The sequence below is a fragment of the Ursus americanus genome, chromosome 21 (genome assembly GCF_024610735.1).
Source record: "Ursus americanus isolate L20-20 chromosome 21, mUrsAme1.1.p, whole genome shotgun sequence".
NCBI classification, from domain to species: Eukaryota; Metazoa; Chordata; class Mammalia; order Carnivora; family Ursidae; genus Ursus; species Ursus americanus.
The window spans coordinates 35,217,443-35,234,759 of NC_142147.1; the positions used below are offsets into that span (position 1 = coordinate 35,217,443).

Genomic DNA, 17,317 nt, shown 5'->3' on the forward strand with positions numbered 1-17,317 from the left:
GGCAAAGGGGACGACTCAGCTGCGTCCCAGCACTGACGGAAGCCAGCTGGTCCCGATCATTTGTGTCACTCATTATCATCTGTGTCTTCAGCACAGCAAGAAAAGTTGTCAAACCCATGCCCTGCCAGTCCACCTGCCCAAACCAGAGGTAGTCTCTGTTGGGTCAGAGCACCTCGTTTGGTGATGAAATGAGGAGACCAGCTGCCCAGGAGGGGTTTCTCAAAGTGCAGTCATTAGGGCTGCCGCATCAGAATGATTTGGGGTGACAACGCAGAGCTCCAGCTCCCAAACACCCACAAAATCCCTGGCGTCAGGCCTCGGGACTCTGCATTATTCAGGTTTCCAGGTGATTCCCAGGCAAATTAAATTTGTTTACTGTGATTTAAAAAAGTGCATCATGAAAACATCTTCACCATGTCTAAGTGTACCATTCAAGAATGGTCATGATATTCACGTTGTTGTGAAACAGATCTCCAGAACTTTCTCTTCTTGCAAATCTGAAGCCCTATACTAATTAAATAACAACTCCCTTTTCCCTCTCCCCTCCCCCCCCAAGAGCCACCACTGTCCTGTGTCTATGAATTTGACGACTTTTGATGCTTCATATAAGAGGACTCATACGGTACCTGTCATTTCGTGACTGGCTTCTCTCATTGGGCATAACGTCTTCGTGATCCAGGCTGTAGCATGTGTGCCATGTGGCAGAATTCCTCTTCTTCTGAAGGCTAGGTGAAATTCCATCATGTATATATAATGTAGCACGCTCTCCTTATCCATTATTCCACCGATGGGAGCTTGGGCGGCTTGCACCTCTTGGCTATCGTGAATAATGCCGCAGGGAACATGGGCATCAGACGTCTCTTCCAGACCCGGCTTTCAGTTCCTTTGTATATATTCCCAGAAGTGAAACGCACAGTGAAAGTGTTCAAGTATTGTTCTTATTGTTGGAGCCTCTTTCCCGGTTCTGAGAATTGGTCAGCAAGATTAAAAGTGAAGCTTCAGAGAAAGCAGACAGTGACAACAGTAATGGCTCAGAAAACGCAGTGGATGAGTCCAGGGTCTACATTACAGAGTTCTGTCAGATGTGTTAAGACTTTTTTTTTTTTTTTTAATCCCAAACTCAGAGACCTGGGAGCAGGGGAGAAGCCAACCGCTCTCTGTGTTCTACTGTGATCCTGACAATCACGTCCATACTTAACGTCCGCGTCCTTCCCATTAATCATCAACGCCGAGAGGCGCCAGATGTCCTGAAGTTTAACACGTTCCCATAGCTCCCCGTTTGTGATAAGCCGTCGCCAATCTGTGGTCAATTTTAGTATAAACTTCACAGATGCTTTTTAACTCTGAAATTAACACAGGTCTGTTATAGAAAGTCCAGAAAAGTGTAGAGAACCAAAGTAAAAAAATCACCAGCAATAAAACCACTGTTAATATTTAAGTATGGTCTTAATCATGTAATGTCTTTGTCTGTTTTTCCAAAAGTACATTATATGGTACCTACTCATTTGTGATCAGATATTTCCTTTATACCATGAGCACCATACACTAATATATTTTTTCATTCCCTGAATTGTTTCTGCAAGGTCGTGTTCTACTTTGTGCAGACAGCGTGATTTATTGCATCAAGTTCCTGTTAGAACATCATGTTGTTTGTAATGTTCCCTATTTTTATTAAGCAGTATTGAAATGAGTATACATGTTACTGAATGTCCCCCTTCCCCCCCACCACCGCCAGCAAGCAGGGACACACAGGTAGCCCCCCGCCCCCGCGGCTTAATTTCTACAAGTAAAATCACATGTTTCCAAGGCTTGTGATGCATATTGACAAACTGCATTTCAGAAAGATGTTTTAATGTTGTCAATCATGTATGAGAATTTGTTTCCTCACCAGTTTGCCAAACACTGATTATTAGGTTTCCCTAATTATTTCAGCGATGTCGTAAGCAAAAAGTTACCTCATTTAATTTTACAATCTGGTTGTTGCTCTTTTGTTTTCTTGTTTTGCTAATTGTTGTTTTTTTCCTTATTGATTTTTAACCAGCTCTTTATATATTCAGGGTAGTAAACCTCTGTTTTGTATGATGCAAACACTTTTCTCAGTTTCTGTTTATTTTACTTATATTTTAGTCATATAAAAAACTTGCTTTTGAGTATTTTAATCTCTTAATAACTCACATAACTCATGCCTTTAATACTGGTTTGGAAAGACCTTCCCCACTCTATTACATAAATATTCAATGGCTTTTTTTTTTCTTAATACTGTAATCCACCTGAAATTTATTAGGCTATACTTTAAATGTTTATATATCAACCTTAGTTTTTGGAGACTATCATGTTTTATAAAACACATTTTAATACTTACTTAACAAAATGACTAAGTTTATAAATTTAAAAAATAAGAAGTATTGCATTCCATTCTCTTCCTCTGAATTTTGCTTTTGGACAGGGAGAAGAGCGAGTAAAAAATAAAATCTCCAGTAATTTTCTCCTACAGCTTTGTTTTCAAAGTATTATATTTCTCATCTTTTACAAACATCCCCTTAACCCTTGTACATATCCTTAATAGACCTGGCATAATTCCAATATCCATGATTTATATAAATTCTACTTGAACCAATTAAAATTTTCAGCCTGTGCCCCTCTTAGGGTAGAAGATATTCACTGGGACTTTACCCAAGCTGCTTAAATAAAATTATTTTGAATATCTGCATAGATTTCTTCCACATAATTAAAATTACTTCAAAAGTTAAATAGAAACATGCCCTCCACGTCCAGCATGGTTGTGAGCATGCATACATAAGAAAAAAGTGTTTTCATTTTGCTTGGTGGAAAACATACTTTAAAAGTAAAATTTCAGATCGACAAAGGAAATACTATAGTCTAAGCAGAACCAGCTTTTCAGAGAACATTGGGTAACAGTATATCACAATCTTTAATTAACAATCTAACAAGTGGGAGACTTGTATCACCTCTTTGATCATTTTTCAAGGGAGTTGTAAACACTGCATCCAGTCCATCAAGGGGGAGATGGCACCAGGGCTGTGGAGGGAAAGGCGGGGGGATGTTACAAAAGCTAAAAATATCTTTTCCCTGGGAACTCTCCAAGAGTTGATCCATAATGATATTCAACTTCGATAAATGTATAAAGCTGAGAAAAATAACTTGAAATGCAAGTAATTGGTGTCAAAAAGAAGTCTGGATTGCTGTGATAGAAAAGCAATTTGAATTGGGGACTGGATGACAAGTCAGAATTGAATCGAGGGTACTGCATCCACGTTTGCAGAAGTTTCAATAAAGGTCTGTTGGGAGCAAACAAATGCCAGGGTCACCAAACCCTAGACTTTCCTAAGTGCCAATAACTGTGCTACACACACTCACTTATCTTTTATTCAAAACAGAAAACAAAAATAAGAATGACATCCTACACAGCATTTGCTGCATGTGCCGGCTGACCTGGGAGGTTGAAGTTCCTTAATAACGTAGGATTACCATGTGACCCTGTTTGCCTAGAGGACAGGCTTGGTTTGCACCTGTTTGGGGGTACTTGTTAATAGCACCTGCTTTCATTCTAGAACGTGTTCCTGTTTGAATGATAAATTATGTGACCACAGTATCAATTTCCTATTGTTGCTACAGCAAATTACCAGAAATGTCTGGCTCAAAACAACACAAATGTGTTATCCTGTACTTCTATAGGTCACAGTCCAGTGTGGACCTCACAGGGCTAAAAGCAACATGCCAGGAGGCCTGCATTCACTTCTGAAGCCTATACAGGAGGACTTGTCTTTTCTAGTGTCTGGGGACACACCATTCCTTGGCTGGTGGCCTCCTCCTCCATCTTCAAAGACAGCGATGGCTGCTCAAGCCCCTTGTCACTTTGCGTCACTTAGATCTCCTCTCCTGAGCTCTTAAGGACCCTCGTGATCACATTGTGCCCACCCAGATAATCCAGGCTGATCTCACTATTTTAAGGTCAGCTGATCAGCAACCTTAATTCTACTTTGCCATGGAACCTAACATATGCAAGGTTCCGGGAGATAGGACATGAAGATTTTTAGGAAGACCATCATTCTGCCAGCTACAGTCGCTCTAAGGTAGCAGAGCCAAAATTTGAAGGCAGGCTTTCTGATCGAAAGTCTAGTGGAATTTCATTGATCAATCTGGTTCCATCTTTGTGAGATGTTGGTAGGTGGGGCATGAGACTTGCAAACAGTGGGGCATCTGGGTGGCTCAGTCGATTAAGCGTCCGACTCTGGATTTCAGCTCAGGTCATGCTCTCAGAGTGGTGAGATCAAGCGCTGCGTCGGGCTCACGCTGGGCTCCATGCTGGGCATGGAGTTTGCTTAAGATTCTCTCTCTCTCCCTCTGCCCCTCCCCCCATCTCCCGCTCTAAGCAAAACAAAACAAAAACAAAAAACCTATCCATGCTTTCTTTATCAAGGCACGTATTTAGTATAGAAGGAGTACCTAGAAAACAGCGTTCCTGCCTTCACGTTGTTTATGATCTAATTGGACCAAGGATATTCTCCCGTGCAGAACAAGCCCCTCTCAGAGGAGCCCATAACGAATGAATACGATACTATATTAGTTAAATATGTGAGAATTCAGATGCAAAACATAAGGGCAACTTAAGTTCCACATTAACCAAAGAAGTTAGGATTTGTTTTATCTTTTTCTTTCCTATGACAACAAACATTATACCTATGGTGGAAAATTTGGCTTTTAAAAATCTTCCAACATTCTCAATCCTGAGAGATCATCTATTATAAATAAACTCACAATAGCATCCTTAACACAAAAATCTCTGCGGGCTTCTTTATTTCTATGGCAACGTGGTGCCCATATACCGTGCCCTCGAAATGGGAAACTTCGCTCATGTTCATGCGGTACCTTCATGTCTTCACTCTTGGATAAAGGATTTTGCTTTAAACAGATTCTATTCGCCATGGTCATTTCAGAGCTACATTTATAAGAGGAAAAACATCTTTCTTTTCTAAAAGTCTGACATTCAAGAAGGGAACATGTTGTAGCTAGGCTGATATTGTAATATTCCCCAATTTGCCACAAGTGGCAGGGTGATATATATATTAATATATATGTATATATATGTGTGTGTGTGTGTGTTGTTTATATAAAAGCCTATAGTGTTTTAATGTGTATTTTCATGTTTATTAAGAAAAATTTATAATAAGCTCATCATATGCCTAAATTCATGGATAATTTTGCCTTGGATGAGGCAACAATGAAACATAGCAATCAATGTAAAGTTATTTACTATAAGTAAATAACACAGTAAAGAGAATAAAACAAAAATGCATGGGAAGTCCATGAAAGAGCGTTTAGCAAACAAGGGCATAGTGGAAGAAAGCACAAATTTTAGAGTCAGACCTAAGTTTGGATCCAGCTGGATCACGAATTAGCTTTTGCTTCTAGACCAGTACTTAAATTTCTCTGGGTTTTGCTGCGGTGGGTTTTTCTTCAGCTTGTTTTGAGCCAAATGAGACAATGCATAAAAAGCCCAGACATGTATTGGACACCAAATAAATGTTAGTTCCCTTCTTTAAAAGGCAAGTAATTAATTTAATGTACTCAGGTATTGTTTATCCACTGTGGTTCTTATTCATGAATTAAGATGGTACAAAGAGTCAATTGACTTATAGTCCATGGAGTCGGGACCGACTGTCAGCTCTTATGTGCCAGGGATGGAAAGAAAGGACAGATGGCCAAAGCTGAGGCCAAACTTTGGACTCCAGTTTCTTAAAGAGTTACTGCCTCTTCCTGCAATCAGCATGAAATCAGCTATATGTGATCAGTATTAAAGCAGGTGGCGAGGGCCTCAGAGGGGAGGGGGGTGGGGAATTGGGATAGACCGGTGATGGGTAGTAAGGAGGGCACGTATTGCATGGTGCACTGGGTGTTATACGCAACTAATGAAGCATCGAACTTTACATCGGAATCCGGGGATGTACTGTATGGTGACTAACACAATATAATAAAAAATCATAAAAAAAAAAAGCAGGTGGCTGTTATGTGCAGGCAGTTGGTCTCAGCCTTGAGGATTTGCTTCTGGTCAAGAATATTCATGACACCTCTGCCTTCATGGGACTTGTCAGACAGGCAGACATTAATTGAATTATCCTTCAAATAAATAATCTGTACTTTGGAAAATATTATAAAGGAAGGGCACCAGTACCATGGGAGTGTAAACCAGGGACACCCTAGTTTATCTTAGGGGAAGATCTTCTTGGCCGGTGATATCGGAGCTGAGATCTGAAAGCTAAATAGGGACTAACCCAGGACAGCAGGTAGGAAGGCCATGCTTGCTAGGAGAATTGCATGTACTGGGAATGAATGGGGTAAGCTGGAAAAACTGAAAAAAAATTGGTGTAGTTGGATTATAAGGAACAAAGGAGATCATCTCTTATGACATGAAATGGGTTTGGAGAAGTGAGCTGGAGCCAGATTATAAAAAAAACTTGTCAAAGTAAAGGAACGTGCTGTTTATTCTAAGAGGGATGAGAAACCATTGAGAGGTATCCATTATGGGGTGACATAAATTAATTAGAAATTTGAAAAGACACCCTGGAAGCCTGGAAGCCTGTACGAGTCAGCGTTTTCCAAAGAAATAAATTCACACACACACAAAGGGATTTATTATTATTATTAATATAATAGTTGACTCACACAATTATGGAGGCTGAGAAGTCCCACGGTCTGCCGTCTGCAGGCTGGAAAGCCAGGAAAGCTGGTTGTTAATTCAGTCCAAGTCCAAAGAGATGAGAGCCAGGAGAGCCCATGGTGTTGATTCCGGTCCGGGTCTGAATGCCTGAGAAGGCAGAGCGCTGAGGGCATTTTCCAGTACGGTAGGTACATGTGGCTAATGATCTCTTGAATGTGGCTAGCACAATGCAAGAACTGGATTTTTTTACTTTATTTATCATTATTAATTTAAATAGCCACATGTGACTAGTGGCTTCCATATTGGACAGTGTAGTTTTGATATATGAACCTCTTCTATCTCTGCATGTCCCTGATCTCCAACTGAAATTATTTTATTCATACATTCTACATTGCTTATTACCTGCCTCTTCATACTAGAATGTCTTATTAACTGCTGGATATGTAGCACTCAGGGTAGGGACTGACAGGTAGTAATATCTCAATAAATTTTTTGTTAAACTGACTTTAAAATTAATAAATGCCCCTTAGGAGCACTTTGCTTTTTTTTTCCTTAAGATTTTATTTTTAAGTAATCTCTACACCCAACCTGGGGCTCGAACTTACAACCCCAATATCAAAGGTCACATGCTCTGACAATTGAGCCAGCCAGGTGCCCCATGAGCACTTTGCTATTTTTTAAAATGCTGTTCCAAAGGTCTTTACTTTTTTTTTTTTTTTTAAGATTTTTATTTATTTATTCGACAGAGATAGAGACAGCCAGCGAGAGAGGGAACACAAGCAGGGGGAGTGGGAGAGGAAGAAGCAGGCTCCCAGCGGAGGAGCCTGATGTGGGGCTCGATCCCATAACACCGGGATCACGCCCTGAGCCGAAGGCAGACGCCCAACCGCTGTGCCACCCAAGCGCCCCCAAAGGTCTTTACTTCTGATGATATTGCTTTCCACTAAAAAATCCAGGAGTCAAACTCAGGGTAGTATTGTAACATAAACAGCTGTCAGGTTGTATATTTACATAGTTGGTTTTATGACATTCAGGTCAATGTTTTGCATTCACCCTAATCAATTATATCTCCTTAGTTTCTGTTTGTCTTTTCATTATGTTGAGATGGACCTGGAGTCTGCCCCTCTCGGTTCCGACAGTTTGCACATTCGGGAATTCTAGGGATTTTGTTCCTCTATCCGACTTGCGGCTTCTGATAAGGCCCAAGACTTGTACAGTGTGGAAGTGTTGGAGAAGGTCATCGAGAGGTCATGACCGAGGTCATGACCCCCGGTTGACCCGGAAGCCGAACTCAGGCAATCAGAGAGGCTTCCCACCCCTCCCTGTCCTTGGAATATAAGGTCCCACGGTGGGAGCCGTTGTCAAGGATGCAGCCTTGAGACAGCAGTGTGTTGCCGGGGCAAACAGACGGTCTACCTGACTCCCTGCCGAGACCTCTACGTAAACTTGCAAGGTTCTGGCGGGCGAGCGCGGAGGCTCCTGACCTTGCAGCCGCCTCAGACAAGCCTCGCGAGGAGCCCGCTCCTTGTTAACGCCGCCGCCGCCCGCCGCAGCCCTTTACCTCCTCCCCACTCTCCCTGCCCCGCGTGGGTGGGGCCAGCTTGCGAACCGCCGGGAAGCTTAGGCTTCGGGTCCCAGGTATTTGTTGTCTTTAGACACCGGTTTTTTGGTTGAGTTAAAATCAAGTCTTCGGCTGTCTGGGGAGGACAAAAGATCAGACCGTCATTATGACACAAAACCGCCCCAAGGTTTTGTTTGCTTTCCTTTGTTTGGCAGAATTCTCATAGCTTTAAAAAAACGGCAGAAAAAAAACAGAAGTTCACTCTCTACGCAGATCTTAAAAGGCTCTGCCCATTTATTTTCTGGTGAAAGGATGAAGTAATGTTAAGGAGAAAAAATGAAAAAGATTCTCTTCTAGCCAAGCTTACCTGGTTTCATTTTTGCTTACTGCCTTCAAATTCTGAGCCCATGCACACATTACACACGCAGGAATCACGTGCTATTTTGTGTATTTACACACAGAATTCTAAGAGGATCAACAAGGTGGAATAATGATTTTATCTAATGGCTGTATTTTATTATGTCGTAACAGACACTCGGTCAACCAGTCCCCCGTCCCTGGGCATTTAGCAGATGCCCGCGGTGATTCGTTATTCTAATAATGAAATAACAGCGAATGTTTTCATAGATGTAGTGCAGCCTGACTCAAGTGGAGCAAGCAGGGGTATCCAGATGGAGCAAAGTGTACGAGGCCTTCATAGCTTCTGTGGGATTTTCCGGGGCTACTTTCCAAAAGGACGATACCAGTTTGCAGTCCCGCCAGGTGGAGTGCAACCATGCTGCTTCATAATAAAAGTGCCTCTCTGTCATTTTTCTAATTTGGGCTTGTTTTGACAATAGGGCCGATCACAAGAGTCGTGACAGTAGGACGAGCTAGTGTTCTGGAGACGTAGCATGGCAGAGCAGTAGAGTCAGTGCTTTAAGACTGTTTACAGTGGCTAAAGGTATAAAGTCCGGCGGCTGACTTCATGAGGGCAAATCCAGATTCTACCACTTAGCCTCTAATTTGCATCCGTTCCCTCCTTGCTAATGATTCATGGGGTTACCGGCTGAAGACCAAGGGAGTTTATATAGTAGAGAGCCTAGTAAGCAATGGATAATGTTGAATATTATTCCTAATAATAGGTGTTTTTTATTAACCTCATTTTCCAGGTGAGAAAACAGAGAGGAGGTGGACGCCTCAAGGCCATATAGCTCTTGAAAAGTAGGGCTGAGATTCCAACTGCAGGGGCCCGTTCACCAAGGGCTGCAGTTTCAGGGGCGATGCAGGGACCAGAACTCAAACCCAAGGAGAAGTGTTACTATTGCCCCCAAGTTAGACCGAGGCGGAATCAGGCTCAGAAAAGGATCGCATAAGGCTGCTGTGACTCACTGGAAATGCCATGACGTAATTCCTTGTTTCCCAGATAAACAATGTAGCTGGGGTGGTTTTTTTATATTATTTTCTTCATCCTTGAGATCTGAAGGTAGCTCTGTATGCAAGTGTTCCATGGGATTGTGCAATCCCGCCTTAATTACACGGGCCTGGTGGGCAGTAATCCCAGGGTCGCACTCAGGACCCCCACAAACGCCTTCCTTGCCTCGGGAGGGCTCTCTATAAATACTTACTGACCTGAATTTCTCCTAAACATTACCATAAACACTTTCGGTTATTTCTTAATGTACTCTGTTCATAACTGCTTAGTCAATTATTTTTATTAGCATAACATTCCTTTTAAGCATAATGATGTTAGAAAAAACAGAAACAATGTAAGCACATTTTCTCAGCTATGGCTGATTGCGAGTGTTTTCTCTCTTTTTCTTTTTTGGACTTGCTTTGCAGATTTGATGAATTAATTGCGAATTTCCCAAGGGGGACCTAACATGAACTGAAATTTGTCGTTTATTCTATAATGTTTAGTTTCTATTCTGGTTCCAGTGACTATCCATTGAGACCGAAGTTTGAATATTGCCAAGGGCTCATAAAATTGCTGATATAACCTACTTTCTCCAGAGAACCTGACTTCAGTTTTCATAATGAATTAACGCCTTTTCTCTCCCCCAATTTCTTTGCTCCCATAGCTATTTGTGGAGACCACTGATGTCAATGGGAAAACTCTCGAGGGGCCAGTTCCTCTGGAAGTCATCGTGATTGACCAGAATGACAACAGACCGATCTTTCGGGAAGGCCCCTACATTGGTCATGTCATGGAAGGATCGCCGACAGGTATGTTAAATTGGCTTACATTAGCATAATGGCTTGGGAAGTGGCATCCTGTGATCTTTGGGGATTCTAGACTGTTTTGTTGCTGCTCGAACTTGTTGGTATGCATCAACACTGACGTGTTATCTCCCTGGGTAGAAGCAAGAGCTGCAAACCTGCAACTCAGAGCGTGACTTGGGCGTTGCAGGCTGTGGGAATCCCTCACCTCATCTCTGAAAGCCATCTTTCAAGGGTGGCCCACATCTAAGTCTAACGCGTGGCTGGTGGTAGATATGGTGTAAATATGTCCCTCACCCTCGTGAGGGCCCAAGGTTGAGCTTTGCGGTATGGCAGGGCTTTGAAGAAAATTAAGGTCCCCACTCCAAGGTCCTAGCTTCTTCCTTTCATCATTGTCTTTTAATAAGAACCATTTGGGAATAAAAAAAGAAGAAGAAGAAGACTTATTTTTTCCCTTTCCTTACACAAGGTGAATGGAGAAACCATTGTCTTCAGTCAAAAGGCCAAAGGCAAGACATTTTATTTCTCTCTGGAAACACATGCACCTACTGTGATATTACTACAGAGCTCCTCTTATCTTTTTTCCACACTTAACCTTTCTATCAGGGAAGGTTGTAGAATTTAGAGCTCCCTTTTTTTGGTGCCCGAGGTACTAATAAAAGCATTCTGTGACCAGCAGCAGAAGTCACAGCTGAGTACGATGCCTGAGCAAGCGAGGAGCCAAGTCGAAAAATCCCTCTTATGGGGCCGGACTTTGATTTTAAGCTTGAAAATCCATTTGGGTGAGGAAGCCCCACAGGGAGAGTCTCACTGTTGCTGCGTCTAGATTATGCCCAAACAAATAAGTCACTTAGTGGGCCAGACGGGAGATGGACGCCCAAGCCCTGCTTTGACTGGTCCTATTTTCCCCATTCTCTGAATTGATGGGACAGAGCAATAACAGGTAGATGTAGGAGGTTCTGCAAGCGTTGTCATGGTAACCTGCCTAGACCACCCCATGAGTCATTGTATGCAAGGTGCCTGCACCTCCCTCCAGCTTCAAGAAGCTGGGTCTCCCTGCACTTCACCAGCTCCCCGGGGGCAGGAGGCAAGCTCTCTCTTCCCAGATTTGAAGGCATTCTGTAAAAAGGGTGGGGGAGGAGATTGCCTGTGGGTGCTAGGGGGCGTTTGGGGGAGCCCAGGAGGTGGAAGAGTAGTAACCGGCCTGGAAAGATGGGGAGCAGCAGGTGAAGGTGGGTCAGATCACTTCCGGCTAGACCTTTCCCGTGGCACCTCTCCCCCCTAGGCTGCTTTTGATGGAAGGAAGGCTTCTGGTGAGAGAGACCCTGGTACCAGGGTTCAATGTTCACAGATACCGTCTTAAACAAGCTGATGTGTGGGACGAGTCAGGGGAACTGATGGCGAAAGCTATTAAGAGGCTGGAGTTTGAGCAGAGCAGAAAAATGATTCCCAGTTTCCTTCTATGGTGCCGGGCCCTGTCTGTGAGTGACTGGAATTCGTGCCAGGCCAGGAAAGTGTTCTAAACGTAAATGACAATGCTTACGTCGGAGGCGGCTGTGAGCGCGCGCGTGTCTTTGTATATTATGTGTGTATATGATTAGACGATGTCCGATTTTCCTCCCATTGCGCCTTTCCTTAAAGCTGCAGAAAGAATTTCAAATTTTATCGCTTTATATACATGTCACATTTTCAAAGAAAAATGGAATCCTTTATGCACACTGAATTTCTTAAAGCACAAAGTAATTCGGTTAGGGTGGACGGATCTCCAGCAAAACATAAACCACCTCCAACTTCTTTTTATGATTGATATTATCCTATAAAAATACATAACGATGCGGACAGCTGTGTGGCTTCTTTCAGCCATGCAGAATTTGGCCTGAATCATTGCTTTCTTTGTCGGCCCCCTCTGGGTTTGGCTTTAAAGCGGGCATTGAAATGGAGTCAGTCAGATTTGGGGTCAAGAGTGTGGAAATGTTGTGGAAAACTTTTAGAGGAAATGCCACCTAGATCACTCAGGGCTTCTGAGGGATCTCAGGCACAATGACCACTGAAGCTTCGATGAGGGCGGTGGGAATCTGGGGCAGGGGCTGGGATCCCTTTCCAGTCCTCCTTCCCGACCTCAACCACTTATAAGTTAGAACAAGGAGCCCTGACTGGCTGTAGAAATGACAGCCTCCCCGATATCAGTAATGCCCAGCTCCTTTGTAGCTGGTGGAATCCTAAGTGTCGTAGACACTGCAGCAGATCCATTTTACAGAAGGGGATGCTTCCGAAGAGTTCCGTGATTTCCCCACTCACATGAAGAATAAGTGGGGGGGGCAGTGTTCAGGGCTCACTCTGTATCTTCTACCTTCAAATCATGTGCTCTTTCAAGTGTCCCACAAACCGCGTGGTGAAAACAGCCATCAAACCGTGTCCGCATGGGGTCGAGTGCTTACCATGTGCCGAGACCTTTATGACCTAGTGTCCTTGCCTCCACTACACCATTCCCTCTCCTGAGGGGTGGACACACTTGGCCGAAGTCCCACAGCTGGTGGGGGAGCCAGAATCTGTGTCCATGTCCCTGCTTGAGGCATGGGCTCTCTCCCGTGTCCATGTTAGAGTTGGCCACCTTCCCTCCCGGTCTTCACCGTAGACTCTTCGCAATCCCAGCCAGAGGGCAAGAACTTGCTCTATCAGAGGAACTGGTGTCGCTCCTGAGGGAAAGTAAACAGCCCTTCTGACCAAACATCCAGCTCATCGAATCACTTCGTGTGACGTGCGCTGCTGCTCAGTCCCTGGGGTTGAACAGTGTTCCACGTGGGCCTCGTTGTCACTCACGTTGCTGTCTTCTGAGTTTACATCCTCAGGGCCAGCTTCATGGGGTGTGACCCACATAGCCTCACAGGCCCCACGCTCCAGAGGGCCCCACGTTTGGTATTAGGCTCTGCTGCCACCACCTTAAAATTCTTAAGTATTGAGCAAGGGTACCTGCATTTTCCTTTTGCACTGAGGCCTCCCCACCCCTGAATTATGGAGTTGGTCCTGAGCATGGCCCTATGGCCCAGAGCTGGTTCGATGCTCCACTCAGCTTCTTAACCAGGTGAGACCTTAGGCAGTTTACTGAACCTTCTAGAAGCCTCAGTCACCTTGTCTGTAGATGGAGTCAGTGCATGATAGTCCCTGTCCTAGAGAACTGTGTGCAAAGATTAAATGAGACACTGCTTCCCTCAGCACATGCAACCGAACAAAGGTTCGAGAGATGCTAGTGTATCGTTAATGCCCCCTATTATTCTTATCATTCCTGCAGCGTACCGTTTAGGGGAGGTAAGGCAAAGAGTCAGGCAGTTTGTGTGAAGGAACATTCATCTCCCAACAATCCGAGCATCATTTTCATGTTCCAATGTACCTGGATATGCCATCAGCACCAATCCATCATGGAGGAAGGTCACCCATATTTATCTGTGTGTGCAGACAGGAGACCATTTCCAGCTGCTCAGCACTAAACTCCAGGGTATTGTTTTGGGGAATCAGTACTGGATGAGGGAAGATCAACAGAAAATAATGGTGTTTGAACTTCGCAAATTATGAGCTATTCCTTTTGTGGAGTTACAAGGCACTGATTTATGGGACCCAAGCCCCGGCCCTGGCCGCTCTGTGGGGCCAGCCAGAGCCCTGTGTGAGCCTGATGTTTTCTGAATGCCCAAGGCATGCCTGGACCTCGTGAGTGGGGACAGAGGGCTGGGACCCTTGAAGTTCCTGGAGGGCACACATGACGGGGCCCCACAGGGCCTACTGACGCCACCTCCCCAGTGTCTTGCCACCAGTAGTCTTCTGGGCACCGTTGAGAAGGAGCAGGGACAGCCATGAGACCTGGAGATGAGGACTGAGGGCACGTGATTTACCTGGGAGGTGCAGGACACCGGATGAGGACTGCTACAGGCAAGGGAAGCCAGCTACCAGGATGGGCAATTGTGAGCTTGATCCCTTGGGGGGGCATTCCTAGGAAATGACATAAAACACACATTAGAGTTACCCCAGCCCAGGGCAGCTGGAATCTGCATCCCCACACACCCATCAGATACTGGCCACAAACTATCCCCAAAGGGACTTTAACTCCCAGGCACCCTTGGTCTCTTGCGGTCTACCCCAGTGGGGAAGCCTTCTAACAGGACACAGGAGCTGGCCGTTGGGCTGGCCTCAGCTGTGCTCTGCCCTCCGTGCTTTCGGCCAGCCCAGACGTGAGCAGGGGCAGCTTGGAGGACAGCACCCACCACCTGGACTGACAGAGCAGCTTTGAGAGATGTCAGGGGAGGGAAGGGATAGGAGGAATTATCTTAGTCCCTAGGAGGCATGACTAAGAAGGACAAATGTGATGTGGACCTTTCTCATTATTTTATTTAAAAAAATTTTTTTTTTAAGATTGTGTTTCTTTATTTGAGAGAGAGAGCGAGAGAGCAGGGGGAGGAGCAGAGCAAGAGGGACAAGCAGACTCCACACTGGGCACAGAGCGTGACACCGGGCTCGATCTCACAACCCTGAAAGCATGACCTGAGCCGAAACCAAGAGTCAGACGCTCAACCAACTGAGCCACGCAGGTGCCCCAACCTTTTTCTTTAAATAGGGGTCAGGACCTGGAGGTGCACGTTCTGACTCCTAAGAGAGATGCCTATTGCTGAGATGTGTGCTGACACTTCTCCTTGAGCAGGTGGAGAGCAGTAGAGATTAGCAGCTAAATCCTCTTCTGACTTCGGAGAGCCCAGGTGCCTTTGCCTGTCTGGCTTCCTCTCTTGCTCCCTCTATGTTTTCCATCCAGCCTCATTCCTGAACGCCTACTCTGTGCCAGCACTATTCTGAGCTCTGAGGGTGCAGCTATGGACCTGTCCGGTGCTGCTCATTCCCTCTGGGTTTGCAGAGCCAAGCAGGGAGACTGGCAACAAGTAAGAATTGAAATGTGGGGAGCGCTATGATGCAGCCACACAGGACGCCTGTCCCAGCAGGTGCAGACCAGCCTCCCTGAAGAGGTGCTGTCAGAAGAGTAGGGGCTTTGTCTTTTGTTTTTCCTCTGGGATCCACCTGAGTTTCCGTTATTCAAGACTCAGTACTTTCATTTTTTAGAAAGTCCTACGATGACAGACATGAGGAAAAACGTCCGATCAATTGGCCTTTGGGACAAGAGGTTGTCCTGAGAGCTCAGCTTTGCTTGGTACTCGCTGTTTTCCAAAACAGCTCGGGCCACACCACGATAGTTTTATATGTGATAGTTGATATCTGAGTCGTGGCTTAGTACAAACCCTCAGGTTGTTGGTATGACCTGGTCGTAAAGCCACACCTGGCCCCCTGTTCACTTGTCACTATAACTGTAGTGTAGCTTCTCTGTCCACCACACCGGCCAGCTCTCTTTTGAGGGTACTTTAGGACATCCACATTGTAGGTTCTTCTTTTCTCAACCATCCCAGCCAATCCTCCAGGCTCTGGAATACTGGGCACATGACTGTCCGGATTGTTTGCCTGTTTTTTTAAGGAGATGTATTTCTTTAAAACTAAAGCAGTTCCACTTTTGTTCAGCTTTTTTAAGTAAAAAAATCCAATCACCCTCAAATCTCACCATCCAGAGAAAACCACAGTCACCATCTTGGTGCGTGGAGTTCCAGGGCTCTGTCTGAGCATGTCTACACCCAGGGATGCGCTACACAATTTGCTAGAAACGGAGTGGTACATTCCTTTCTGTAACTCGCTTTCTTCACTCTGCAGGGTCGTATAGACTTTTTTGTAAATCAATAAATGTCAAGCTACATCACTGTTTTAAACAGCTAGTGTCTGGATCTGCCATCATCTAGTTAGCCATCCCGTATTGATTTAAGTTTTTTCACTTTTCCATACTTATAATCAGCTCTACGGGAGAGAACACGTCTCTTCCTATGTGCGTGACAATCTTTAGGATAAATCCATCCATGCAGGATCGACGGGATAGAGGATGCACTTATTACATTTTGGTGTATGTCGGGGTGGTGCTTCTGATCAAAGGATCAAATCTGCATCTTGGCCAAGCTCATGCTTGAGGTTACAATAATAGCCTTTCCCTTCACATTTGAACATGCTGGAGGGCGTTTTTGTTTATTTGTTTTTCTAGATTATACCCAACGTCTCTGTGCTCTTGTGGTCATTCCACTCACTCTATCAGTAGGTCGTGAACCGCCTTGCTCTGGAACCCTCCCTGGATTCTGTGACCGAGAAGAGGACTATAATCGTGGGTCCTGTTCTTCACCTGGGGTCTTCATTGGAGTCTTAGCTGAGGGAAGGTGCCGAGGAACAGATGTCATTAATGTGCCATAGTGCCATTCAGATGGCATTAGGCAGCACTTGAGTTATGGTACAGTGCACTCCAGTGCAGTTGACTGTAAAACAAAATTTATGAGTTACACAATCCAATCAGAGACTTCTTCCCAAAGGGAAAATTCTAGAAGTAAAGTGTATCAAAAGTATTGAGTTATCTGAACCTTGCTAGCTATTCAAGAAACAGAATCTCTGCCAAGTTTCTGCTAGCCCTGTCTGGGGACCCCAGGTGATGTCTTACAGAGGCTCCAGAGCAAGCCAATCAACGACCTTATCACAGCCACTAAGTTTCCCTCTTTTCTACCCCGGCGCCTCTCTGATGGACACCACTGCACATTTTAGACCGACTGATGCAGGTCCACTGGAGCCTTAGAGATACTAGAAGACTTTGTGAGACACAGGAGAAGGCCTGGACCCCTTTTTTCTTTTAAAAGGATACCCAACCACTAAAACCGTGTATCTCATCTTTAGTGTGGACAACTTTGAAAACCATTCTTTTCATTTTTATTTCTAGCTCTCTCTCCACCTAAATTCCTATATGAGTCCATGGGGTTGGAGACCAG

At 44.7% G+C, this 17,317-nt stretch overlaps 1 protein-coding gene across 1 annotated transcript in view; it reads left to right on the forward strand.

The window, feature by feature from the left end:
- Nucleotides 1-17,317, forward strand: part of CDH13 (cadherin 13) — a 984,218-nt gene that overhangs the window by 601,925 nt on the left and 364,976 nt on the right. The window contains exon 6 of the mRNA XM_045796090.2: nt 10,301-10,445. Within this exon, the coding sequence (XP_045652046.2) occupies nt 10,301-10,445 (145 nt within the window). The remainder of the gene's footprint in view (nt 1-10,300; nt 10,446-17,317) is intronic.